The following is a 26752-nucleotide window of genomic DNA, read 5'->3' as shown; positions in this document are numbered from 1 at the left end:
TCTCCATTCTCTTGGCTGGGGCCCCACCCTCCACCCCAGCCTCAAAGCCCTGAGTCACCCCGGTCCCCTCCCTCTTGCTCACCCTTCACACAGCAGGAGGGGTTACTGGCTCTGCCAGTGGCCCAGGAGACCCCGGGCCAGTCCGGGCTCCTCTGTGCCCACACACTGGCTGAGTGTGGCGGAGGATCAGGAAGGACTTGTGGGATTTCTGTTAACTCGGAAGTCACGTTTGGTGAAGTGGAGCGAGCAGCAGAGAGAGGGAGAGAGAGGAGCAAGAGAGTTCATCAGGAAGTGAGGTGTCATTTAGGGTTATCAGGGAAGTTCTTAAAGTGAGGCCGGATGGAAATAAGTGGAACTAAGCGGACGTGTAAACAGGTGGGGGAGCTCCCGGGCGGGGGGCGCTGAGCCAGCAAAGACACTGAGGCAGAAACAGTCAAGGACCACCCGGCTGGGAGGCAGCGTGTGGCCCTGGATACTGCAGGTTAACTGGCACAAGTGCGATGAATCAGTAAGGGCCACACTATCCTGAGCCATCGGAGGTTTGTAGGCCGTGCTGGTGGGGAAGGGGCCGCACCCAAGGCTTTTGAGCAGGACCACATGTGAGAAATGTGTGTTTGGGGAAGATTCCGTTGGCAGGAGGGGCAGGAGAGAGAGGGGCTGTTGCGGATGTCCCTGCAGAGACTCTGTGGAGAGGGAGGGCTAGGTTCTAGAAGAGAGGAGCTGGGCAGACAACTGTAGGGTCCTCCACCCTCCTCAGCAGGACCAGGGAGAAACATGGAGGATAAAGGAAACCATGACACGGGCGTGATTGGCCGACTGACTGAATCTCTCTCTGGGTGAGGTTCTTTTTAGAGCTAAGACAGACCATTTGTTCATCGACCTGTTGGTGCGTTGATGCTGTTGTTCATCCCACAAGCATTTGCTGAGTCTCTGTTCTGTGCCAGGCCCTGGACCAGGGCCACAGAGGAGAAAAAAATCAGGTTTCTCCAGTAGCTTCCCTTCTAGCATGGGAGACGCACGTAATAAAATTCTATGATAGTGGTAATAATAATGAGCGATGACAAGTGCTCAGTAGAGATGGGAAATAAGGAGGAAAGCAGTGACCAGCTCCGCTCTGGAATCCAACAAAGCCTCCAGGAAGAGGTGACTTGTAAGTCTCCCTTGATGGGAGGGTAAGGGACCACTTCATGAGGGGCCTCCTACGACCTCAAGGGGTTTGGAAGGATGCAAAGCACAAGATCTGGCTTTAAGAAAGACCACCCTGGTGGCAGAGCCAAGGATGGATCAGAAGAGGAAGAGAGTGGAGAGGGCAGGCTGGTCAGGAGCCTGCGGAGAATGTTGGGGAAGACGACACAGAGCCCATGACTGGAGAGGTGATGGGAGGGGAGGTCGCTGTGGAACTCAAGGTGGGTGGATGAGCCCACGAGCAGGACAGGAGGAGGTGAAGCTTGCTGGGCAGGAAGGGGCGCTTGTCTGAGTTCATGGCTGTCCCCCAGAGTCGCTCTTAGTTTCTCAGAGGAGCCAAGCAGCCAGAGCAGGGAAGCGGCTGGAAAGTCCGGCCGCTTGGACCCTAGAAGAGACATGTCACTTGTAGATGATGTGAATTTGGACGAATCACTGAACCTCTGGGATGTGGCGAGGGGTGAACCAGATTGCCTGGCACGGAGGAGACGCTCAACGTGGGTCGTTTGGATCAGGATCTGAACCTTCTGGGGATCAACGGCTACTTTCCCTGTATTTTTTTGGAAATTGGAGAGGTGCGAATAGTAACTAATCGCGGCGATGGACCTGGTTGAGGACTGAGGACAGCAATTTGTTTTCGTGGTGCGAGAAACGTTCTGACCCAGCTTGCAGATGTTTCCTCTGGCCCTGTCTTCCTTTATCCCGAAGCTTGTTTTTAAAAAGTGTTTTGTCCCCATTCAAGGAAAGGTTTTACTCCTCTGCGTTCATGTCTCAACACACTCGGAGGGTTGTTCTCTCCCCTCCTCTTACCCTTTTACACCAGGGCCCTGGGGCACAGCCAGACGAGGTGGTGCTTATCTTGTTTCCAGCCCTAAAGAGGAGGCAGGCGAGGTGTGTGCAGCACTGGTGTCTGGAAGCTGCTTGTTTGGTTTTGGCTCGTCTTTGTTGCAACATGAATTGAATTGTAAGCACACAAGAGGGATCCTAGTATGCGCCTAAATAGTGGGGTGGCAGAATGCCCCGAATGGCCCACACCCATGAGTGCCATCTTCACACGTCCTGCTCTGCTCGCCCCGTCCCACCCTGGGACCCAGAGAGAGTCAAAGGCTTCATATCCTCAGTCCTTACAAAGTCCTGGCCACCAGAGATGGGATGATAGCCACATAGGACAATAGGGTAGAAATCCACGTGGAAAAACGTGTCGTGTCTGGAAGTCCCCACACCAATCTAAGACCTTGGCAGAGAAAGGCCAGTGGCTCCTTGATGGGGATGAAAAACTAAGACTCTTTGGGTTGCGAGTAACAGAAACCAAGTTGAGCTAAATTTAGCAAAATGAAAAAAAAAATCAGGGAGGTTGGATTTGCTGTAAGGACACAGGGCGTGTCTCCTAGAATCACAGGCAGGTATGAAGCCAAACCACAAGAAGGGACTGGAACCAGGAGGAAAAATGTCAGCCTAGTTTCCATCAGTCGTCCCCCTGGTTCCGTCGGTTTGGCCAAGGAGCCCGGAGTCCTGTTGAACAAACAAGGCTCAGGGAGCGACCTCTGAGGGCAGCATCGTCTCCGCATCGCTCAGCCCCCTACTCCCACCTCCCGGACTGAAGGACAGCAGTGTACACACAACAGGGGCTGCAAAAATATATAGGCTGAATTGTACGAAATGACCGTTTCTGTAGATCAAACTATTGAAGATCGACAATTTCATATGTTCGACCTAATACATGACACACGTGTGTGCAACTGGATTGGGACCCTGACCTTGAGTCTTCACCGTGAGACCCTGGGAAAGTCATGGACTCAATGGTGTTGAAGGCCCCTCTTTGCTCCAAGATTTAATAGGATTTGGATTTAATTGAATTTAAATCTTCCAGATTTAATCCTAGGAGCAAACTGGCGTCAGAGGCAGGAAACACCTGCATCAGAAAGCTCTGGGTTCAGATCCCACCCAGGCCCTCAGTGAGCCAGCCAGGCCTGCCCTGAGCAGACGGTGCCACCAGCTCTCTTAGCCAGCCCCCTTTCATTTTATGGTGAAAAGCAAGGAATAACTTTTTCCAGCTGTAGCCTCTGTGAGATCTTAGGCAGCCCAGCCAACTTGGGCTGAACCCGGGCCAGCGCCCTGGGCTGCAGCTCGGCTCAGCAAAGGAAGCCAGAGCCTGAGGCAGGGGCTGTGTGCGCTGCCTGGCGGCTCTTCCTGGCTGGGAGCCGAGCGTGGGCTGCAGCCCTGGGGAGATCGGGCGGAGGGCCCAGGGGATGCTTGGGCGCTCTGTAGTCATTCCGCTCGAGTTCTGTTTTCACTGAGCATCTGTCAGGCAGGAAGCCCAAGGCTGACCTGCATGCGCGGGGCCCTGACTTCTAGGGCGAGACTCAAGAGCGTTCCTTGAGCACCCACTGTTTTCAGCAAATATGAATTAGTTGCTGCTCTGCCCTTTCGGAGAGCATGGCTGTGATGGAAGGGAGCTTTTATAGAGCGCTTACTGCATACCAACGGCATTCGTAAGGGCCTTCTCTCAAAATCTCCATTAGGTAGAGGATGCTACGACCCTACATGCTGGAGAGGAATCTCAGCCTACGACTAAGGGAGGGAGTTTAAAAGGTTGAATAGAAAGGGGGGAAAATCAGGAAGAATAAATCTACACAATAGTATCATAAAACATTGTGAAGCCAGTTCTATTTTTAAAGGAACCTATGGAAATTTCCCAGAATCGCAGAGCCACTTAGCGGCACAATTGGGGCTCCAACTCTCGTCTTTGAAGCTCCAAGCTCCTTCTCTGCAACCTGTGGTTGCATTTGGAACACTTACTGTTTGTGCCAGGCTCCCTGCCAGTTGCTTAGCGCACCTCTCTCGCTTCCTCCTCACCACAGCCGTTTGAGGAGCGTCCCGTTATCTCCAGCATCTCGCAGATGAGGAAACTGGAGAGCAGAGAGCTCCCGGGACGTGTCCTATTCCACAGCTGCCAAGTGGCGGGGCTGGGATTCGACCCAGGGACGCCTCCCTCCAGAGTGTCTTGCTGGGTTTGAGGACTGTGGCCAACGCGGCTTTGTCTGGCTGTTATGGTCGCCAAGTTCTCCCTCTGTTTTTTTCTCCCAAACCCCTTTTCACTTGGGGTTCCCTAGAGCAGTAACATTACAGCCATTATGTGGTACGGAGGCTGTGTTCGGGCAATTGGACACTGCTCGGCAGCTGCAAGAAATGGACTGTTCCAACACGGCGGGAATTTCTAGGGTGACCATCATCTTCTCTACCTGGAGGGGCCTTGAGTCACCCAGGTATGTGCACTTCTTGCGACTCAGAAGATGTATGCTGAGAGTTTGTGTTTCATTGCCTATTAATTTTACCTCAAAAGATTTAAAAAATTAGATAAGTATTGCACTCTAGTAAATAATGGGCGTGCTGAAGTGTTTAGGGGCAAGTGTTTAGATGCTTGCAATTTGCTCTGTAACGCACCCAGAAAATATGGCGACTTCTGGATGGAGAGAGGGACGGGGGACCGGCGCATTACGTGATAAAGCAAATACTGCGAGACGTGACTGGTGGCATCGAGGTCGTGGGTGTGTTGCTGTTCACTGTGGGGTGCTTCCCACCTGGCTGTATGTCTGAACATTTTTGCAGTGAAATGTTGAGGGGAAGCCATTGTGTGGAGCCTGGGGGTCCCCTGGCAGTGAAGCAGGGGTTCCCGGAACTCAGGGCTGGAGCTCTGAGTGGGCACGTCAGCTCCACTCTCTGCCACGGCCCCGTGGGACCCGGCTCCGAGAACGTGCTGAATGCCCGGTTCCCTGGGTCTCCCTTTAGAGAGAGAAAACAGGGGCTCAGGGGTACCCTGCCCAGGATCCCCCATGAGCAGAACCCGAGACTCCTGATTTCTAGTCCCTCCTCCCCGCTGGGTTCATCAGAGCACATTTTCTTGCAAAGATCGCGGGTTCTTGTCCCGTCGCCCGGGGCTGCGAGTGGCACCTGCGTCCAGGGTACCTGGTCCCAGGCGCAGCGTGCTGGTGCCACACAGGGCTGTAAAACCGGCCTCGGGTGGGACCCCGCCTGGCGTCACTTCCTGTAGGTGCATTTGAAGTAGTAGGAAACCAGACTGGTTTCTACAAATAAATAACCCGGGAGCAGACAGGCCCTCAGATCAAAGGAGGACTCTGGCCCGAACTTGAACTGAAATCAAGCGCGCACCTCACCTCCAATCTGGCCGGGCAGAGGCTGGGGGGCAGCGAGGGCTCCTGCTCCACAGACACTCCCTGTCTCTGCCCTTCCTGGGTTTGTGTGAGCCTGGGAACGGCGGCCGGAGTGAGGCTGCGCTCTCTGAACTGCTGCCAGGCCCTGCCTCGCGACGTTCCAGCCCGGCCTCCAGAAGCAGCAGGTGTCAGCAGAGCGGCCTCTTGCGGTGTCTGGCCCCAGGGGGCTCCCTCGTGGGCCACACAGCTGTCTCAGGGCTCTCATGTGAGCCCATGGGGCCCCCGACTCTTTGCGGACCTTGTCAGGGCCTTTCTCCTTTGTCCTGACTTTGGCAGCACTCCTGGTTCATATTAATGATGCTGGTGGAAGGGGGAGATGGAGATGCGCAGAAACCCGCGGGTCAGACCCCTCCCTCCGGAGAGATGAGGTCAGAAGCTATCATAGAGCAGAGGGAGGTCCCTCTGGAGGGGAGTTCTCAGACTTCAAAGCACTCGAGATTCACTGAGGATAGACAGTTAATGGCCTCGGTGGAGACCCCTCATTTCTAACAAGCTCTCGGGTGATGTTGCTGGTCCCTGGACCACACTCTGAGTAGCACGACCAGTGACCATAATCCCTCCCTTCACAAAGCTGTGGACAATAAACCAACTCACAAGAAAATATCTGATTTTAAACTGTGGCAAGAGAAGAAAGCAACCAGGACACTACGAAAGATGTTGACAGAGAGGACCCTCTTCAGATGGGGAGGGGGTGTCGGGAAAAGCTTCTCCGAGAACACGGCTTTAAACTGAGACCCGAGGACGGGTGGAGCGGGGGAAGCATTTCAGGCAGTAAGGACAGCATGTGAAAAGGTCCTGGAGCAGAAATGAGCTTGGTGTCTTCAAAGGAAATGATGAGAGGAAGCTAGAGAGGAGGCTGGTGTGAGAGGAAGCTGGAGAGGAGGCCAGGCCGCGCAGGGCCGGGTAAGACCTTCTGACTTCATTCTCTGTGCGATGGGAGCCACTGGAGGTTTAAACAAAAATGTGCCATGGTCCACACTCGCTGGTCTGTGGAAGGTGGGTGGGGAGTAGGCCGCTGGATGGTTCTTACAGAATCCTGCAGGAAAGAATCTTGGGCGGTGGTGACAGCAATGACTCTCATTCTCTCTAACATGGGTCACTTTCCTCGGGATGTGCTTATTTTGGGGACACACTACGATTGGAGGCAGGAAGTCTCTTTTCCCCATAAAGTGAGATGAGGCCTCATTGATTAAGACGGACATCCCGTGGGAGCAGAAACTCTCCTAAGGAACTAACCTCCATCTTGCCGTCCCCTATGGCTCCTTATTAGTCATGATTGTTCCCCTTGTAAATGTCAAAACACAACTCAAATCAGCTTAAACGCGAAAGGGGCTTTATTTGGCTTGTGAGTTGTAGAGTGCAGGGGTAGTGCTAGCTTCAGGCAGAGTTTGATCTGGGCGCTCAGGTGTCATCTCCTCCCTCTCCAGGCTCTGCATGCCTCTGTGCAAGCTTCCTCCTCAGGCAGGCTTGCTCCATACAGAGGCAAGATGGCCCCAGAACTCCAGCTCCCAGCCTCGGTGGGATGAGAACCAGCTCTCCTGGTGGCTCCACATCCCCTTTCTTTGTCTTGGGTCACGTGACCATCTCTGAACCAGTCACTGCAGCAGGGGATGGAATATAGTCATTGGCTGGGCTGGGTCACTGTCTACCTCGGGAGCCACAGTCGGGGGTCAGCCCCACCAGACCCACCAGACTGAGTGAGGGACGACCGTTGTCTCGAGAGACGGAGGCGCCCAGGGCAGGGGCTTTTTCTGAGTCATTTCCTGCCAGCCCAGGCCCAGAGCCATCATGCAGTAGGTGCTTAATACATGCGTGTTGAATTAATTCACTGCGGGCAGAGGCCTCCGGGCTGTGCTCCCATTCCCAGCCCACCCCTCGCCCTGTGCCTGCCAGCAGCATCTTTAGAAAATACACATTGGCTTGTTCCCCCGGCTCCTCGTCTGCCAGCGGACCCCCGAGCTTTCGGGGTAAAGTCCAGACTCCGTAACTTTGCGCCAAAGCTGCTTTGTGACAGTTCTCCTGCTCTGCTGGTCTCTGCTGTTCCTCGGCCCCCGCTCCCCACTGCAACCTCCCTCTTATTCGGCGCTGACTGTATGCTCTTCAAAATAAAGGTATTTGTGGGAAGAGCCACCCCCCCATCAGACAGGAACCCCTTGGTGTGGCGGAGGATGGACTGGCCATCGGGATATCCCAGGCAGGAGCAAGCAGGCCGCCCCCTGGGAGGAGGTGGGGAGCAGGGGCCGGGGGTCATTTTGCAGAAATCCTTCTGCGGCCTCAGAAACAAGTGGACACACGTGGGGCAACTTCAGGCCAGGAGAAATGCTGACGCTCGTATTTTCAGTCAGAAAACACAATGGGCGAAGTGTTCATCGCCACGGTCACTTGCCCAGCCGGCAGAGCGCACACAAGCGCCGGGAAGGTGTTGGGTGGGGGTTTGAGCTGGGCAGCTCCAGGTCCCACTCGGAGTTCAGGGAGAGGCTTCCCTTCGAGGTCCCTGAACTCTGTGACCCGGCTGCTCTGGGCATCCTCGGATCTTTCAGCTGCCAGCCCCGGAGGCGCAGGGCTCTGACCCAGGCCTCTCCCTGTTTTCCCAGGGCCGGGTGCTGGGGCTAGAAGCCCCACAGCCAGGCAGCCCCCCAGGCTTTCCCTGCCCACCGAGCTGCTGTGTCTTCTGCAGATGGTGCCCGGCAAAGCTAGGGTGGGGGCCCTGGACAACTTGTCCTTGAAGTCAGGTGACAGCTCCTGTCCCAAAGCACCTGCTTGCATCCCTGATGGACAAGGAGGCTGTGGAGCTGGGGTGGGCTGGCGGGACGTCCATGCTCTTTCCAGATGAGGCTTATGTGTAGACCCCACTCATGGACTGGGAAGACCAGACAGGGCCCCCATGCAGGGAAGGGCCATGAGGCTCCTGGATGGAAGAAGCTATCGTGTGCCCTGCAAACTCAATGCCGGGGTCCAAGGGACAGGATGGAGGGGACCAGCTGCTCCCGCAGGGTGTGTTGCCGGCCCTGTGTGCACCAACAGAACCTTTCTATTAACCTCCCTGGCACCCTGGGAGCCAGGTCAGCGGGCTGTGGGACAAGTGGTGAGCAGGCCCTCCCTCTCCGTGCGGATAAGGTGGGCAGCTCCCTCAGTGAGGACCCCCCCGTGCGCCGGGCAGCTGGCTGGCAGTGCAGGCTCTCCTCGCATCAGACGAGGGGCTGCAGCTCAGCCGCAGGGGCGGAGATGGAGCCCGGCTGAGCCCCGAGCAGCAGACTTGGGACCCCGGGGGCTGTGGCTGTGGCATCGGGGGCGTCGGCAGCTTAAGCAGCCACAGGGCCGGCTCGTGGCTGTGTGCGGGCGCCATGAGGAGTCTGGGATATACGTGGAGGGAGAGGAACTGTGCACGGGGCCGATTTCCACGTGAATTAGCGAACTTAGAGTGTCTGAGATCTAATCCCTGGGGACTAAGGGCAGGGGACCCGGGGACACTTGGGGACCTTGCAGAGCATGCACTGCCCTCTCAGAGTGTGGTGTTGGCGGGACCCTTCCTGGCTGCAGCCTCTGGTCACCTCATCCCGCAGCCAAGGCCTTGGACTGGGTGAGTCTGGGGAGAGGGCACCTGTATCTGTAATACAACGTCCCCGCTTCCTTTGTGATGGAGGCGAGAAAACCAGCCTAAATAGGGAAGACACGCTTTTTTCCTCATTGAGGGTAAGCCTTACAAGAATTTTTTAAGAAAGAGTTATTTCAAAAATCAACAGTGTGTTTAAACATCTCTAATTTCTGCTTCAACGCTCCACCCGTTCTTTTGGGGGTGCACCAGACAGAAAGCCCCATGTTGCAGAGCAGGTGGTACCCGGGGCGTCTTTTCATCCAGCGGTCACTTGGCAAACACGCTCACTCATGGTCCAGGGTGACCGGGCAGCCGTTGTGCGCCAGGCTGCTGCGGAAAAAGAAAAACCGGTCTACGGAGGCCCTGCCCTCGGGGAGCCTCGGGGAAATCACTCAGTAAGTTCCAGGGAATGAGACACTTTAGAGAAAGTTTCGATTGACAGGCTGTGGGGGTAGAGGAGGAAGCAGTTGGTGCAGACTTTAGGGCCAGGGAGATCTCCTCGGGGAGGGAGAAATGGAATCTCAGAACAAGCTACAGATTTCCGAAGGGGGAGTGTGGGCACGGGGAGGACACGAAACAACACGAAGTCAGGGAAGCCAGGGACCGCTGGGAAGTTAGTCTCACGGTCTGGGGCTGAGAACGGACCTGCCCCCTGGGCTGTGTCTCTGTCCGTCCCCTTGACTATCTTCCTAACAGACCCCCTCGCCAGCAGGTGTGGTGTCTCCATCCACGGAACCTTCCAGAAGGGTGGGATGTGTGAATGGTCATCTCCCTCCTCTCCTCTCCTGGAGGAGGGGCAGGCAAAGCCCCTCCAAGAGCAAAACGCTGAACCAAACTGCGGGACGGACGGGCCTCCTCCCGCAGCCCCCAGGCCTCTGAGGCCGCAGGAACTCCCCACTGGCCCATGTCCTCTTTCCAAGAAGGAGGCTTCCTGTGTCGGGGTCCTGGGGCCCATTATCCAGGAAGAACCAGCCCAGAGCCCAGCATGGGGCTCCCATGTGGTCGCATTTGTGTACCCCCTACCCCGTTCCATAAATGCACTGCCCTGTGGGGGTGGGTTTCCCCCGTAAAGCCTCTACGTCCAGCTTTGAGGACCCACACCTTGTTTAGAGATGCCTCTTCAGTACCGACTGATGAGTGAAAGAGGCTCCTAAAAATCTGCTTTGGGAAGTCAGGCTGACGGTCACCTGATCAGACAGCAAACGGGAGCCAGACACGGATGACAGTGACGAGTGCACATTTATGGGGTGTAACTCTGGGCCACTTTCCGTGCCACACAGGTCACGTGCATCGTCTCGTCCCACCCTGTAGCCCCATAGGCAGCTCAATTACTCCCCACTTCACAGCTGGGGAAACTGAGGCTTGGGTTGTTAAATGAATGACAGAGTTCGTACGTGGTTCTTAAGGGCAGGTCTGAGGCTCAAATTTGGGTCTAGCTTGTGAAACAGCCTGAATGCCTGGCGCTTGGCCGACGCCCCGTCAGATACTCACGAGGCTGACGCTTTTACAGACAGTCCACAAGAGTCTCTTTGAGCTGAGTCAACACTGAGTCAGTGTTTTTCAAACTGGAGCAGGCGTCCGAGTCGCCTGGGGGGCTTGCTGAGACGCGGACCCTGCGTGCTGGGAGCCCGACGCTCAGTGGCAGGCCACTTCATCTTTAGGAGCCGGAAGCACAGTTCCTGGAGAAAGGACTGGGCTTTGGGTCGTCCCTGGGCTTTTTGGAGTGTTTTGATCTTCACAGCGATGAGAGACTCTGGGCGGGTGGTAGCTTGAGCCCGAGGAGACTGTTTCCAGGAGCTCCCTGGGGATGCTCTGATTTGCAGAGCGAAGGGTCTTCTAAGTGCTTCTCTCTGGGAGGCAGGTGGGTCCCCAACCGCAGTCCTGCACATCCCACCCAAGGAGACGGCTGACGGTGGCTCCCCTGAGGGAGGGCGCAGGACTGTGCAGATTTCCAAGTCGGGGCTCCCCCTATGGGCCCCTGTGGTCCAGAGGCGGGGGCTGCCCTGTCTGCCGCCTCCTTCTCCTCCCTGGGGATGCTCCATCAGGACCAGGTGACCAGAGCGGTGCCTTCCTCTACCTGGGGAGGGCAGGTCTGGCTGGGACGAGAGGCGGCCCACTGCCAGATTCAGGGGAGGAGGGCGGGGCCCTGCTGCGGAATGTCGGGAAAGGGTTTCTGTGCGTGGACTTGTCAGAGGAGCCTCTGTCCTGAGGGACCCAGATCTCTGGCCTCTGCCTTCCTGGTTCCACGGTTTCTGGTGGCTCCCTCGACGTGGGTACTGACCACGGGTCTCGCACGGAGCTGTATGCTCCTCATATGGAGCATCTCATTTGTCCTTCACGACGACCTTGGACTTAGGGTGCATCATTCCAGTTTTACAGACAAAGAAGCGAGCCCTCGGGGGTGAGACGGTTTCCCCCATGGAAGCTGTGTGGCTGGGATGGAAGGTTCTGGAGCCAGGCTCCTGGTCCCCACGCTGGGCTGCTCGTCGCTGAGCTGAGCCCTGTCTAGGTTTCCCTGAAATGACAGTTGTCTCAGCGCGGGTTTGATGGGGAGCGCGATGGCCATCCTGGGCCGTCTTAGTCCCTGAAATAAGCTTCTAGATGGCCCCGCAGGCCTCGGCTCACCCCCGCCTCAGTGCGTGGACTGACTTTCTCCCTACCTCCCTGTCCCCTTGCTCCCGATGGCCCCCGAGGAGATCCTGGGCTCCACGGCCTCTGCGGCTGTGGGAATTCTCCTCCGGGGCCCCAGGCTGGGCCGTGTCTGTGTGGCTACTCGGGGCAGGTCTGGCCGGATCCTTTGGAGACCCCAGTAACCCTCTGCCCTCTCGCCCTGCAGGTGACAAGCCCAGGACCCCAGTCGGCTGTGGCCGGGACGGCCTGAGGGAGGATCCAAGACCATGGGCTGGTGTGCGATGGTGGGCAGCCTCGCTCCTTCCTGCTTCTGCTCCAGCCTCCCCTTGTCCCCGCGAGGCCTGGCAGACTCAAGGACGAGCAGCCGCTGGCCCCGGGGATGCTGAGCTTCTGGACCACTTGCTTGTTATCGCAAAGACGCGTGGAACATCCCAAAGTGCAGGCCTTAGAAAAAGCATGCCAGGCTCTCCTCCCACACGGGTCTGCTGAGGGCTCCCCGCACCCTTGAAGGAGCAGCCTACTCGGGCCATCAGCACCCAGCATGGCCAGTGGTCAGCATCCCTGCCAACAGCCTCCCCGGAGACTTGCAGCACCGCCAGCCAGTGCGCCCTCCCAGGCCCTCGACAGCAGGGAGCCAACTCGAGTCAGGATCTTGTCAGCAGGCAGGCCGAGTCCCATCTCCCATCTCCACAAGGCTCTTCGTGGCCAACTGGGGAAGCTGCCCTCCCTTGGCGAGAAGTCCCCAGTGAAGTTTGAGACCCTTTTGGGATTCCCCTCAACAGAAGGTTTCCAGGGTTTCTGTGCTTGGGCACTGGAAGCTGCCCACGGGCGAGACCGCACGGGGGAACAGCCCCAGCGATGCGGCACTCGCTTCTACGGCCGGAGGGCTCTCTGCTGCCCATGGCTCGGACATGGCATGCTCTGAGACAGCACGAGGCCTCTTTAACGTTAGGAACGAGAGGTTTCGAGCGCTGTTCCTTCCAGTGGAATTGTTTTTACGTCTGTCCAGAAGGTACTTTTTTTCTGTCTTTGGAATGACCAGTAATGTACTCAGAAGCATTCAGAGCTGCAGTGTCCCCACGTGCCAGCCTCCCACGGCGCACACTGGGAGTCGAGGCCCACGAAGGAGATGCCTTGACGGGGGTCACCGGACCCAGACTGTCCTCCGCACCCTGTCACCTCCAGCCTCAGCATCTGTCACATGACTTTACCAGGCAAAGATGCCGGCTCGTGGCCCAAAAGTCCAGCTTCCCTTACGAGGAGCCCCACGGCCGTTCGGGGCTTCTCGGCAGCAGGCAGCAAACTGTGTTTGGCTTTTCTAAACAGATTGAGACTTGAGAGCAGGGCCCTGGCCTTCCCCTGAGGACCACGGGACACTCCTGTCCCTGGCGTGCCCTCGTTTCCACTGCAAAGAGCGTGAAAGCCGACACTTCTCTCTCGGGGCCGTGGGAAAGGCGCCGTTCCAGGCGCTGTGATGCTCGACTGCAGCAATCGGCCAAAGCCGCTAGAATGGGCCCTGTTGTTCTCTGCGGATCAGGCCGGGCCAGGCTGGGTGCCCCATGAGAGGACCCCGCTGGCCTCGATTCTAAGAGTATCGTTTCCTCCCTTGGCCGGCCCGGCACACCTGGGCGTGGGGACCACGTGGAGGCCCGGTTGCTCCCGTGCAGCCCCCTCGCCTGCCCAGCTCCTTGGGCTCCTACAAAGCCCTTCACCCGAGCTGGAAGGTCAGGGACGGTCAGATCTGTTCTGAGCTGGTTCACAGGGTGGTTCTGCATTGTGAGACGGATTCGGGCCCCTTTCTCAGTGTGGGAGCGTGTCTGCTTGTCTCTGGGGACATGGGCGTGGAAGCTGTGTGTGCCTCCTAGGACTTGAGGACAAAAATGTTTCCCCAAGTGGCGTTCTATCTTGAAAGGGGAATCTGGCATCTTTCTCTCACAGTTCCTGTCTTGAGGTTTATCTAGACAGATTCCCATATTCACCTTCTGTATGAGTTGAAGGAAAAAAATAAGTGACTTTAATGAAAATAGGGGTTTAGTTCCCTCTCACATAAAAATAAACCCATAGCCTGGGGCCGTTTCAGTTCTCCAAGGGGCTGGAGCCCAGGTTCTTTCTCTCTGTCTGCTTTGCCGTCCTTGGTGCCTGGCTCCCACTACATGGCCAAAGAGAGCTGCTGAAGATCCAGCCATCATATCCACATTCTAGCCAGCAGGAAGGAGGAAGAGGGGAGAGAGTCTTCCTGCCCTCCCTTAGGGGCATTTCCTGCAATTCACAGACTGTCCTTCTGCTGTAACAGCCAGAACTTAATCCTTCCCCTTAGCTAGGTGGTGTGAAGAGGGTTCATGATACATAGGCATCTGTATTGGTGTTTCAACGTTGTTACCAAGGCTTGTTTCAGAAGCTAGACTGATAAAGGTGGGGTCAGGGTTAGAAGTCAGCCAGTCTACATTCATGTTCCAGATTAGGGCACTGAGGCCCAGAGAGGTTAATCTCATCAGCTGAGATCACACAGCAAGCTGGTGGCCTCTAATTTCCAGCTCGTATTCCGTAGGAGTAGTTTCCATTTTTCTGTGTCTTAAAAGAAAGCTTCATTCTGGAAGAGAGGGCATGTGAGTGCCAAGGATGAAATTCCATCCCTCGCTGGGGTTCGGAGCTGCAGGACACAGGATGTGACGGGGCTTGCACGCCCTGATCTGCCCAGCCCTGCGTCGTGTTGGCTGAGGACTCCGCGCCGGCCGGCTGGAGGGTGCCGTGCAGGCACTGCCCCGTGTGCGCGTGTGGCCCTGGCTGCGTCGGTGTCTGCCCCGCATGCTGACTCTAGCCTGCAGAGGCCGCAGGTCTGACTTATGCTTCCCTTGCAGGGAGCGCTGCCAGGATGGGAGCTGCCCGCGGCTGGCAGGACTTCTGCTTCAAGGCGATGCTGACCCTCAGCGGGCTCCTCCTGGCCCACTTCCCTGGGGCCGTCTCCACAGGTGAGCCGCCGCAAAGCGGTTGGACCCGCATCTCAAGGGGGAAGGCACAGCCCCTGGTCAAAGCGAGGCTTCTGGGAGGCCGGGAGAAGGAGCCACTGGGCTGGGTCGGGCGGGGTCTGACCTACCCCTGCTAATTCCTGGATCCCAGGCAAGTCTCGTCCTGGGCTTCGGTTTCGTAATCCACACAAGGAAGGGTTTGGACTAGACTCAGGGGTTACAAACTCCGTGTCTACGGGAGCCGGGCATGTGACACAAACCAGTGAAGCTGGCCAGGTAGGGCCACGGTCACCTGCGAGTTCAGGCATCTCTAAATGGACACCTGCCTCGCAGTTCTGGCTGATGGCTGCCAAGTGTGACGGTGGGGCCCCTGTTGCAGGATCTTGCATTTTTTTTTTTTTGGAGAAGATTAGCCCTGCTAACTACTGCCAATCCTCCTCTTTTTGCTGAGGAAGGCTGGCCCTGAGCTAACATGCGTGCCCATCTTCCTCTACTTTATATGTGGGATGCCTACCACAGCATGGCTTGCCAAGCGGTGCCATGTCCGCACCCGGGATCCGAACCCGCGAACCCCAGGCCGCCGAAGCACAACGTGCGCACTGAACCGCTGCGCCACCGGGCCAGCCCAGGATCTTGCAAATTTTTAAGAGAAGGCAGAAATCCAGATTTTTATGTGAAAGCTCCCTGCCTGTTAAATGTTGGCAACCAATTCAAATTTTCCAAACCACTTTGCCATCCTAAGATCCGGCCGCACGAAAGCCCCTTGTCAGCCGTGATGTTCGAGACGAGATTTCGATCTATTTTTCTCTACATCGTCTGCTTTTTCTCAGAGTGATTGCAAGTTAACATTCACAGCCACAAGGGGCGTTTGTGTGGGCTGCAGAAAACAGCAAATAACCAAAACCTGAGGAAGAAGAAGGTGAGAGACGGTGGCAGTTTCTACATGTTGTTAGAGGGTTAGTAATGTGGCCATCCCCATCCATTGCTCCTTCTTTTAGTGCTATTATTATGAATTGAGCTGGATGCTTTTCTACCCTAAGAAGAAAGGACCTCACACCGTGTGATGTTCTGTTTTCTTCCCTCATGGGAGGAAGTCATCTCTAATCGTAATTGGTGAAATTCCCTCAAAGTGATTCCTTGTGGAATCTTTCCTTTCCTGAGGGGACGTAGCAAGAAGTCCATATTTTGACTCTCGATGCAACAATTGGCAGTGTCCCTGAATTCGCTCCTTTATCCTTCCGTCGTTTCTTCAATTAATAAACACCGAGAGGGCACAGACTCTGCTAGGAGCTGGGTTTGCCTTTCCCTTTTAGCGTGATCCACCTCGGGGTGTCGGGCGGGTGTGATTGGCAGCTTCCGTGGATATTTCCCCCGTGTCCTCGACCTCTCTCTTCTGTGTGGGTGGCGCCGTCTGGATAGGGGGCAGTGCCTCTGGCTGCCGCTGGTCTGTGCATCCCTCTGACGTCAGAGGAAGCTGGCCCCTGGCATTCATGCCCCGAGTAGGTGGGGCTTGTCTTCCCTCTCCGTCTGGCCTCCTGTGTCCCCTCCCGGGAAGGGTGGCTGAGGCATTGACGGTTTCCAGCTACTCACTGATGCACACAAGTGCAAATCCCCTGAAACTGACCTTTACCAAGAGCAAAATGTCCGGCCCCAAGGAAGGAGCCCCTCTCGTCACTGCTGTGCTTGTGCTGGGGGCCAGAGCAGCTGGGTCTCTGGGAACTGTGCTCCTAATGGCAGGAGAGCCTCAAGGCTGGGCCAACCGCCTCCAGACGCAGGTGCAAAGGCTGGTGCAGGCGCGAGTGTGGCGCTCAGAGAGGAGAGGGGCAGTCGGCCCGGCCTTGAGTCCTGGGGGTGTGGGCAGTGACTCCCCAGCGCTTTGTCCCCGGGGGTCTGGAACGACTCCTTCTCAGATGCTCGTGGCTCCGTGCCACACGTCTGGGGAGTCACTTCCTTGGACGAGGTGGAGGGCAGCCCAGGGTCTCGGGCTGGCCTCTGCAGGAAGCCAGCCAAGCGCATGCCCCGTCTGAAGACCAACCGGGGATGGGCTGTGGCCCTCAGAAACCCCTCAGTGGCTGGAGCCCTCGTGACCGTCCTCGGCTGCCGAGTGCTGAGGCAGAGAGCCTGCCCCAGCCCCTCCTGGCAGCTCGCTGGCAACCCTGCGCTCCCACCAAGATGGAAAGTCCGCTGACGTGCGAGCCCCACATTTTCTCTTGGCTCCTTCCGTCCCCGAGTCCCCTGGGGTTTACAGCTGGCAGAGCTGCTCCAGTCAAACTCCCAAGAATGGGAAATCCTCTTCTCGATGAAAGCGATGCAGAGACTGAGTTAGGACTGACAGAGGGGCAGACGGAGCCTGAAGGAGGGGTGTTATGGGGCCGGGGAGGGTGGGATGGGGAGCGAGACTCGGCAAATGCACGCCGAGCCCCCACACTGTGCTCCACAGAGCAGGGGAGGGCCCAGCCCTCGGGGAGCCCGCAGCATGCCATCGCCACTGGGGACAAAGATAAACCATGTGTGGTTCCTCCCAGTTTAGACGCCGGCTGCCAGTCAGGGGTCACTTCTGTCCTGAGCATGTTGCTTGGTGACATAGTTTACATAACACCATCTTTCTAAGGTTTCCAGGGGAACAGAGCTAGAAAATGAACTAAAAGTCAGATTCTCATGCAGAAGGGGAAAAGGCCTTGTTAACTCCTCAAATGCTGCCTCCCAAAGGAAAGGGTCTTGGAGTGCAAGTAACCTGGGTGAACGCTTGCCTCACGTTAGGTCTTGGAATGTCTTGAGGAGTCATCTGGTCTACCCTTCATTTTGTAAATGGAAAATCTGAGCCCAGAAAAGGGAAGTGGCTTATTCACAGATGCATAATGAACTAAGGAAAGACACGGACTGCACCCCGGGCTCCTGGCTCCTCTCCCAGGGGGTCTCCTTGCTCTCTGAGGTCCTGCTTTCAGCTCCAGGAGAGAGCAGGCAGGAGCGACAAGATGCACGAGAGCTGCCCTTGCGGTCAGTGGGGATCCTTGCTTGGTGGGGTTGGTGGATGGGAGTGATGACATCTCTCTGTCCTTGGCAGCGGCATCTGAGTGTCCTGACCGGGACCCCAAGCTGCAGCCCTGGAGCCCCGGCCACAACCAGGACCACCGTGTGCACATTGGCCGGGGCAGAACACTGCTGCTCACCTCTTCTGCCACGGTCCACTCCATCCACATCACAGACGGAGGTAAGCTGGTCTCTCCCCCGCTCTCTGCCCCTCCGCGGCCTCACATCCTAGAGAAGGAGATGCAGGCTGGCGTAGCTTCAGGTGGACAGAAACAACGTCATGTGCTCCAGGTTCGTGTCAGAGCTTCAGGTGGTTTGCAATGACCGTCAGCAACGACAAGCACTTAGGAAGGGCTTGTCAGAGGTCCAATGTCAGTGACAGCAGCATTTATGGAGGAACCTCCTTACTGCTGCTCGCTCATTGAATGCAGAGCCTGCAGTGATGGCGGTGACCAGGCAGGCATTATTGATCTACACATTGCAAGGCAGAGCGAAAAGCAAAGTGACCGCTTACAAGTGCAGCCAGCACAGAAGTGTTTGAAAGATGGTCTCCTTGCCTGCATGAGAAGGGGGGCCCGGGAGGTCTGCCCTCGGCTCTGCTAGCACCTCACCACCAACCCTCACGTTCTGAAACCCCGCCCCATCCCTGCCTTCTCAGGAAAGCTGGTCATTAAAGACCACGACGAGACAATTGTTTTGCGCACCCGGCACATCTTGATTGACAACGGAGGAGAGCTGCATGCTGGGAGTGCCCTCTGCCCTTTCCAGGGCAATTTTAGCATCGTTTTGTACGGAAGGTGGGTAGACAGCTTCTCCAGGGTCAAATGTTACTCTTGGATCTGACGGGAAGGAGGGTTTTCAAGGGAGAGAGGGAGGCAAGACGGCGAGGTTTTAGGGCAAGACAGGCATTATTACTACGTGCTGCCAGCTTGTAATCACCAGCGAGACAGATGTTGGAGGTCTGAGTGAGCTGGAGCATTTTTATGGTGGCCGGGGTCCGGACTTCAGTTACAGAGGTCCCTGCCAGGCTTTCAGCCGCCTTCCTGTCATGTCACGGCTCAGGGAGCCTCTGCGAATGTTGACCTAACATTACGACGGACAAGATAAAGAAACGGCCCACGTGGGGTTGGCCTCTGGCTGTGCCCTCTCTTCCAGCAGTTGAGAGTCCTAAGAAGTGGCCGGCAAGAATACGCAGGGGTCTGCAGGCCATGTCCAGGGGGTTCCACACCTGATAGGGACCAAAATATAAAATACTTAGAAAGGAAAAGAAGCGCCAGCACGGGGATCAAGGAGAAGCGTTTCTACTTGGCTGCGTGGCCTCGTTTTGGTCTGGCTCAGGGGGATCTGGTTGCTAATGCGGTTTCTCCCAACCTTGTTTGATCCCCAAGGTGACCGGCTCTGTGGTGGCCACGGGGAGGGTGGGATCCCCCTGGGCTCAGCATCCACAAGGAGAGGCATCGGCTGGCTTTGAAGAGCTGTTTTCTCTCGCAGGGCTGACGAAGGTCTCCCACCGGACCCTTACTACAGCCTGAAGTACATCGGGGTCGGCAGAGGAGGCACCCTCGAGCTGCACGGACAGAAGAAGCTCTCCTGGACATTTCTGAACAAGACGCTGCACCCGGGCGGAATGGAGGAGGGCGGCTACTTTTTTGAAAGGAGCTGGGGTCACCGTGGCGTCATCGTTCATGTCATTGACCCCAAATCAGGGGCCGTCATACATTCTGACCGGTAAGTTCTGCCTTCACTTACACACACACTCATTCGTTCATTCAACATCCACTTCCAGAGCATGTGCCCTGGCCAGATGCTGCTCCCATGAAACAGACGGGCCCCCCTGACTTCAAGGACTTCCGTCCTTCCTTCCCCAGGCACCTGCCTCGTGAAGCCCAATTCAACAGGAGCAAGCACGTGCGCTCGCACACACACACACAGCACAGTCCCCGATTGTGATAATAGGTAGTTAGGGGAAAAAAGACCTCGTGAAATGGTGGAGAGTGACTAGGGAGACCACTTTCCATCAAGGGAAGGGCGAGGAAGCATGTCTGAGCTGAGAACTGCAGGGCGAGGGTGAGGTAGAGAAAGTGTTCAGGACACAGAGCAGCAGGTGCAAAGGGCCCGGGGCCAGAACTGCATGATGTCCTGCCAGCCAGGAGGGCCAGCAGGGAGGTGCAGCACAGACAGCAAGGGGAACATGACACGATGATGTCGGAATTTCAGGCAGGGGCAGGAGCTTGAAGGCCACGGGCAGGAGGCGGGTTTTGTTCTAAGTGGGACTGGAAGCCACCGAAGGTTGTTAGGATGGGTATGATCTGACTTGAAAGGAGCTTCTGGCTGCTGTGTAGAGAAAGGGTGGATGGTGTAGGCCACAGTAAAGACGGCGGGGGTGGCACGGAGGCTTCTGCGTGGTCTAGGCGAGAGATGTCGCTGGCGAGGACTCAGGTAGGAGCAGCGGCCCCAGAGGTGGATGACCTTGGATGACCTTGAGACATTCAGGAGGCAGCGAGGGCAAGTCTCCCGCTCCCTCATCTCTCCCCTCCCTGGTCTGGTATAAGCTGGTGGATTCTGCAGAGGCTGGGCCTGCCCTGCACGCTCCCGGGGGCTCTTGTCCTGGCCCTGCAGAGGTTCCAAGGGAAAGACCCCAGGAAGGACGTGGCGGGGGGAGGCAAGCAGGGTCGAGCTGTCCTGGGGCTGCTGGAGGAGGAAGTCCTGGAACCCTCAGGAGCAGGGCAGGAGGCGTGAGGGTCCGCAGGAAGGCGGCAGGAACACTGTGACACAGGCGCAGGCTGCACAGCCACCTCGAGCTCTGGTCGATATTAGAAACGATAACGCAATCACTCGGCTTTGTGCAACACGCTGCGTTAACCACTTTATCCACCATGTACAACCGAGTCTTCATAACCCCCTGGGAGGCAGGTGCTGTGACTCTCCACATGACACGGGTGAGAGCACTGAGGCTCAGCAGGGCTGAATTTGCTGAGCGTCATAACGCTGGTAAACGCTGGAGCCAGGATGCAAACCCAGATCTGCCCAGACCCTTGGCCACTATTTCGCCTCCACGGTGCTCTGGTGGCAGCCATCTGCCGTGGCCCAGGGCTGAGCAATCCTCAGCCCGCAGGTGACAGTGAAGCCAGGATGAGCATGACTGACACTAAGAATGTCAGAGAGCCCCCTGCTTCTCACGAGAGAACAGAGTCCTCTGTCGTGTGCTGCTTCTGAAGTCCGCGCAGCCTGGCTGTGGCAGCAAGCCCACCTTACGGTGACTTCATCGTTGAACTGGATGGCGAGAAGTTGTCCCGACGGCGGATGTGGAGGTTCCAGAGGCAGAATGCTGTCTCCTCCCCAGTCTCCTTTGCTCAAAGTGTGTGTCAGTGGCCTCGGGAATCTGACAGCTGAATGTATGTGAGTGGAGATGTTCATAAACACTGAACACATACACACGCACATAAATAAGAACTTGGGTCGGCTCTTGAAAGGTATCAAGCGTTAGATCAGGTGGGAAAAAGCTGAGATGAGTAAGTAAAGACAGGAGTGGGCACGCAGTGTGGCTGCGGGGCACTGAGGGGTGTTCAGCTTGCAGCGACGATTCCTGGGGAGGGGCGGGGGAGAACAAGGGGCCCAGGTGGGGTCGTACCAGGTTATGCAAACAGTCGAAACAAGTTTGAGGACTCGGGGACGCCTATCCAGCCACCGCCCTACCTCCAGTGCCTTCCTTTTCCAAAATCCTTGCTATTCGTGCTGGTTTATTTTTCTAGATTCGTTTGAGAACTATTTTTGCTTGTTAAGCCCCAAGACAAATTCTTTTGGAATTTCCATTGTAATTGCACAAAATCTTTATACTTAATGTGCGGGAGAGTGGGGATCGTGACAAAATTCTATCTTTCCTTTGTAAATTCTTGTATAGATTTGTCAAGATCTGTATTTCATGGATATTTTGTCTGTATGAGGATGGGTTATGTGTGTCAAGTCTGAGATCACCCGTTTTTGCTGTAACAAAAGCTTCTTTCTTTAAAAATCACGGCCCTCGGGTTCTCTGGGTGGCATGGCGCTATAGACATGTGCTTTGATCTCTCTTTTTGGGCTGCTTTCCTGACTATTGAAATCCCCTCTCTCGGCCCTTTGCAGGTTCGACACCTACAGCTCCAAGAAGGAGAGCGAGCGCCTGGTCCAGTCCTTGAATGCCGTGCCTGACGGCAGGATCCTGTCCATTGCCGTGAACGATGAGGGATCTCGAAACCTGGATGACGTGGCCCGGAAGGCGATGACCAGACTGGGCAGCAAGCACTTCCTACACCTTGGGTTCAGGTATCGCCCATCCCTTCCGCCGCCCAGGCTCCAGGACACGGAAGCACAACACCATCCCAGGCAGAATGGCCTCCTCCCTCCTCGTGTCCCCGGGGCCACTCCACCCTCGGTGGTGACTTGGGGAGATGCAGGCGTGTTATCCATGTGCATGGGACACATGCGGGCTTGTTCTTAGAGGGAGTCTGGTTTTCCTTACAAGCACATTCTGCTCTTAAAACACAAAAAATCTCGTTAATATGAACGCCTTCGGTCAACCACTTACAAAGTATTCGCTCAGCATCTGCTGTGTGTGAGAGCCACGCCTCAGAGGTGCAGCAAATGCTGGTGGCCCAGGGGTCGGGATGTGCCCTGGGGGGTGGCAGACATTTGTTTGGAGATCAGACAAAGTGTCTCTGCCCAGCCGAGCCCCCGGGGAGACGGGCCCTTTGATGTGCTCTGCTGTGTGTTTGCCTGGGATCGCAGCGTCCCGCCTGACTTTGGCATGCACACGCATTGGCACCGAGAAAATGCCGTGCACCCCGTTTACCCCACAGTCACCACACCTTTTTATCATGTTGAATCAGATCTCGCCTCAGTGGAAAGTTGAGGTCATCGGTCCCGTGTATGTTTGGAGATAATGGTGGGCAAGATCGGGGCCAGGATGGAGCCTTTTCGGGGCAATTTTACTGGCTGGGCAGAGGTTCCCCGGGGGCAGGGAGAGGCGCTCCGGTCAATTCTCTGAGAGCCCCGGGGCTGCTCCTTCTGGAAGGATCTGGGCAGGAAACTTCAGCAGCCAAGGACGGACGACAGCCACGCCTTGGCATCACAAAGCTGCTTGGTTAGCAAAGACTGAGGGCACTTCCATTTCATGGTTGCATAAACCAAAAGGCCCGTTTATTAACTTACAATGAGAGGGAGAACCACGCAGGGGCTGGTTACTTAGAAGCTCAGCAGAAGAAGGTCAGAGGTCTGGTGTCTGATCTGGCCTGCATTTGCGTCCGGGCTGCGCCTCCTGTGAGGGCTCACCCTTGCTCTGCACGGCTCCCGCGCCTGTAACGTGGGGTCTCTCAGGAGGCGTCTCAAAGGGCCTTCGGGAAAATAAATGTGATAAGGGGAGCAAAATATTTGCCGTCGGGTCTTCCACAGAGTAAGGACTCAGGGAAGGTCAGCAACATTCTCTCCTTACAAACAAGAGCCCCGGGGAGGCTGCGTGCCAGGTTTTGTCTCGGCCACTCCCATGGATAAAGGAGATAGGCAAGCAGGAATTACCCCTCGTTTGTAGAGACACACGTTGAATGATAAACTCAAAGTGTCTAAAATCAGCAGAAGAACCGAGATTTGGACCTGCCATTTGTTCCTTCATAGAAGAAGTGGTTGTTGAGCGGATATTGGCGTGAGGCACCAGGCTGGACTAGGGGTCCTGAGCTCTCGTGGGAGAGAGATGTTAAATGGCAACGATGACGGGGCGTGAGAGAGCAAGAGGGGGCAAAAGGCAGAAGGGGGCTTTGGCTCAGACCTCCAGGTGAGGATGAGGGCAAGTAGATGCCCCCGAGAGACTCAGGGTGCAGGCCCAGGGCTGAGTGTGTGGCTCCGCCAAAGCCGTGGGGGACGTGGGGAGGGTGTGCAAGAGTGGGAGGGGCAGGCGATGAGGCTGGGGAGGAGGGCACAGGATGTCTTTTGCTCTGTGCCGAGGGGTTTGGTTTTCATCCAAAGGGCAATAGGGAGCCATGGAAGGATTTTATGCAAGAGAGCGACAGGGTGAAATCTCCAACCTCAGTAAAGACTCACTTCCCAAGATAAGAGATCAAAACAGAAATAATAAAAGCCACTGAGGACTAAAACCAATTGATACCTCATAGTAAGAGAGAGGCTATATGAGGCCTCAGTGGGGAAGACAAGAACGGGTGAGCAAACCTTCCAGTCCGATGGAGGAAAGAGGGGGACACACTTTTCAAAACCTTACATCTTCTTTCCTCCTTTGCTCCATGAAGAAGACGGGGTATCTCTTTCCTTCCTTCCCAGGGCCCAGGGCAGACCGCTGGGTAATCAGTCACCTAGCTGCTGGGGTTTTCCCCGAGCTTAGCTCTAGGGCAGCTGGGCCTCAGAGAACTGACCCGTCTCTCTTGGACCCTGTTCCTTGTTTTCCTAAGGGAGTCAGAGCACTTGCTTCAGGACCCTGTCGGGCCCGGCAGGTGGTGCGAAGGTCTGTGGGTTTGTCTGTTCACGATTCATACCCCGTCTCCTGCCAGAATGGAGCTGGGGGGCTCACAGTGCGCCATCATCAGGTGGCCGGGAGGTTGGGGAGCCCATGCTGCAAAGAAAGGCTTGTGCGTGGGGCCAGCCCACAAGCTGATGTGGCCGCTCCTGTGTGCGACGTTGTGTCGGCTCTGCCTCCAGGACGGGCTCAGACAGCGAGGGCCCTGACTTTCTGTTGTTGTTCCTTTCAGACACCCGTGGAGTTTTATAACTGTGAAAGGAAGCCCCTCTTCTTCTGTCGAAGACCACATTGAATATCAGGGTAACGCACAGCGGGCGGGAGGCCGGATTCCCTCGGGTGTCTCTCTGACTAAGAGGCTCAGGGTCTCTCTGGACCACCCACATCCCTCGGGACACAGCTCCGCATCTCCCAACACCAGTCGAGGGACGGGCCGCTTGACTGGCCGTGTTGAGTGGAAGCGTCAAAAGTCAACACTGACTTACCTATCATTAACTCAATTAAAAAAAAAAACGTCAACACTGACTTAAGGTCAACCAGTCAGATAACATTTACGTTTTCAAAGAACTCGTCATTGACTTAATTCAAAACAAGCGACACAGGAAAGACGAGAACTGGGACAACCAGTGTGGGCAATGCTTTGAGCTAAAAGGACCCTTTGGAGGGGCCCTCACCACGTGCTGGTGGTTCCTATGCCCGGAGAAGGTTGAGGCAGGCCCTGCCTACACTGGTCTGATCTAATCTGACCGAAGAAGGGACAGGAGTCTGCTTCCCAAGTGGGAAGAGTGACCTGACACTTTCTTTTTAAATAAATGGCTCAGGATCCATCTGTGTAGACAGAGGGCTTTCTCTGCCTTGGAACTGCATCCTCCTGGAGCTGGGGGTCTGTCGTGTTGCTAACGCCTCGTCTCTCTGACAGGACACCGCGGCTCCGCGGCGGCCCGGGTGTTCAAATTGTTCCGGTCGGAGCACGGCGAGCATTTCAACGTCTCTTCCTCCAGCGAGTGGGTTCAAGGTGAGGCGTTTGGGATGACCTGGTACAACCTACCCACCAGTGAGATAAAGGCTGGGTTTTGCTATCTTTGCAGAACAAGGATTTTTCTCTTGGGCCAGTAAGACCCCTTCACTGTTGCAGAGTCAACTGAGTTTGCAACAGAAAGCTGTCTTCAATTCCTCAGGCCACAGCAGCCAACAGCCCAGAGGGATGCGTCCCCCGTGGGATTCCTTTTCTGCGCCGGGCAAAGGCACGGACCAGGACCCGCCTTCCAGTAGCCCCACACAGGGGTTGGTGTGCAGAAGGCAGCAATGCTTGCTTGATGGGCTTATGGCTGGATTTTGTCTTGCTCCTTTTTGTAATAATGAAGAGTATCTATTGCTTTTGTAAAATTAAGAGTCAATAGAGGTCCTTTTAATTACAAGGTGGGAGAGTTGGCTGATTGTTTACGAGCCTCTGGTACCCGTGCAAGCCTGGGCAGACGGTGTTTGAATCCCATTGCACTGAGGGTCCCTGGGACTACGTTGGGCATCACTGGCCCTCGCAGCCCCTCCGGTCTGACCCTGCTCTTTGCTTTCTGCCTAGATGTGGAGTGGACGGAGTGGTTCGAACATGACAAAGTGTCGCAGACTAAAGGTGGGGAAAAAATTTCAGACCTGCGGGCAGCTCACCCAGGAAAGATCTGCAATCGTCCCATTGATATACAGGTACCAACCCCAGACAATCAGTGGTTCTAAAGGCTGTAGGTTGAAGACTCTGCAGATCGCAAGCTTTCTTGCCAGTTGAGTGGTGTGGTTCTCAGGGCTCTACGACAGAGGTAAGGCAGAGAATAACATTCCCATTTTAGAGACAGAACAAGGCTTGTTTCTGCTCCAGGCCTCCCGGGTCGGGGGTTCCAAAGCGAGGACTCAAATTCTCTCCCGGACCCAGAGTCCGAGTTCCCTGCCTTCTCTTTAACCTGCTTCTGCAGCCGGGGCTGACAGTGCCCAGCGCAGGGATGGGTCTGACTCCAGTCTTGCTTCTCGGTGGATTTCCTTCCGGACCCTGAGTGCACAGATCCAGCTGGGTTTGGGGTACAGGTTGAGCCCAGCCCGGGTGGAGACACACCCAGCGCCTTGTTCTCCTCGGAGCTAAATGATCGTCGGATGACGGTGTTTGCTCAAGCTCTGCACTTGCAGTCGCCCTATCCAGAGGGACCTCAGCCTTCTCATCGTGGAAGAGTTGCATAAATACGCAGCCCTCGCAATTCGCGAGCTCAGCTGGTGAGCTGCTGGGCTCTGTGGACAACAGGAAAGGCACAGGCAAAGAAAATGGAGTTTCTTTCCTTATGCCTGGTCTTGTTCCAGAACAAGAGTTGAGGTCACCTAAATGCTCAATACAGAATTAGAAGTCCTTCATGAAAGCCCGTTCTTGCTCATTTTATCCTTTTGCAGCCAATAAAAATGGTGGTCAACATTCGTGCAGACCTCCTCTCAGATCACCTAACCTCAGGCCCTGGGTGCTCTGACGGGGCTTCACCCACGGCACCCTGCTGGGCAGGGCTTCTGCCTCCCCTGTTGAGGGCTGTGGGACAAGGACCGCTTTTCCAAAGGAGGACACTCGGTTGTGCAGTTAGCGAAGGCCGGG

The 26752-nt window shown here is 56.0% G+C and overlaps 1 protein-coding gene across 5 annotated transcripts in view; it reads left to right on the top strand.

The window, feature by feature from the left end:
- Positions 1-26752, top strand: part of CEMIP (cell migration inducing hyaluronidase 1) — a 142273-nt gene that overhangs the window by 62273 nt on the left and 53248 nt on the right. For 3 of the 5 annotated variants that reach the window (XM_001501771.5, XM_070266172.1, XM_070266169.1), the window contains exons 2-9: positions 14499-14609; positions 17671-17817; positions 18295-18433; positions 19128-19364; positions 21759-21938; positions 24365-24435; positions 25052-25147; positions 25712-25833. In XM_001501771.5, coding sequence (XP_001501821.1) covers positions 14513-14609; positions 17671-17817; positions 18295-18433; positions 19128-19364; positions 21759-21938; positions 24365-24435; positions 25052-25147; positions 25712-25833 — 1089 coding nt within the window. In that variant the 5' untranslated portion in view covers positions 14499-14512. Of the gene's footprint in view, positions 1-11845; positions 13365-14498; positions 14610-17670; positions 17818-18294; positions 18434-19127; positions 19365-21758; positions 21939-24364; positions 24436-25051; positions 25148-25711; positions 25834-26752 lie in introns of those variants that run through there. The other 2 variants (XM_023649255.2, XM_023649265.2) reach the window with 1 other exon arrangement.

The sequence above is a fragment of the Equus caballus genome, chromosome 1 (assembly GCF_041296265.1).
Source record: "Equus caballus isolate H_3958 breed thoroughbred chromosome 1, TB-T2T, whole genome shotgun sequence".
Classification (NCBI taxonomy): domain Eukaryota; kingdom Metazoa; phylum Chordata; class Mammalia; order Perissodactyla; family Equidae; genus Equus; species Equus caballus.
This window is presented reverse-complemented; position numbering and strand designations above follow the sequence as displayed.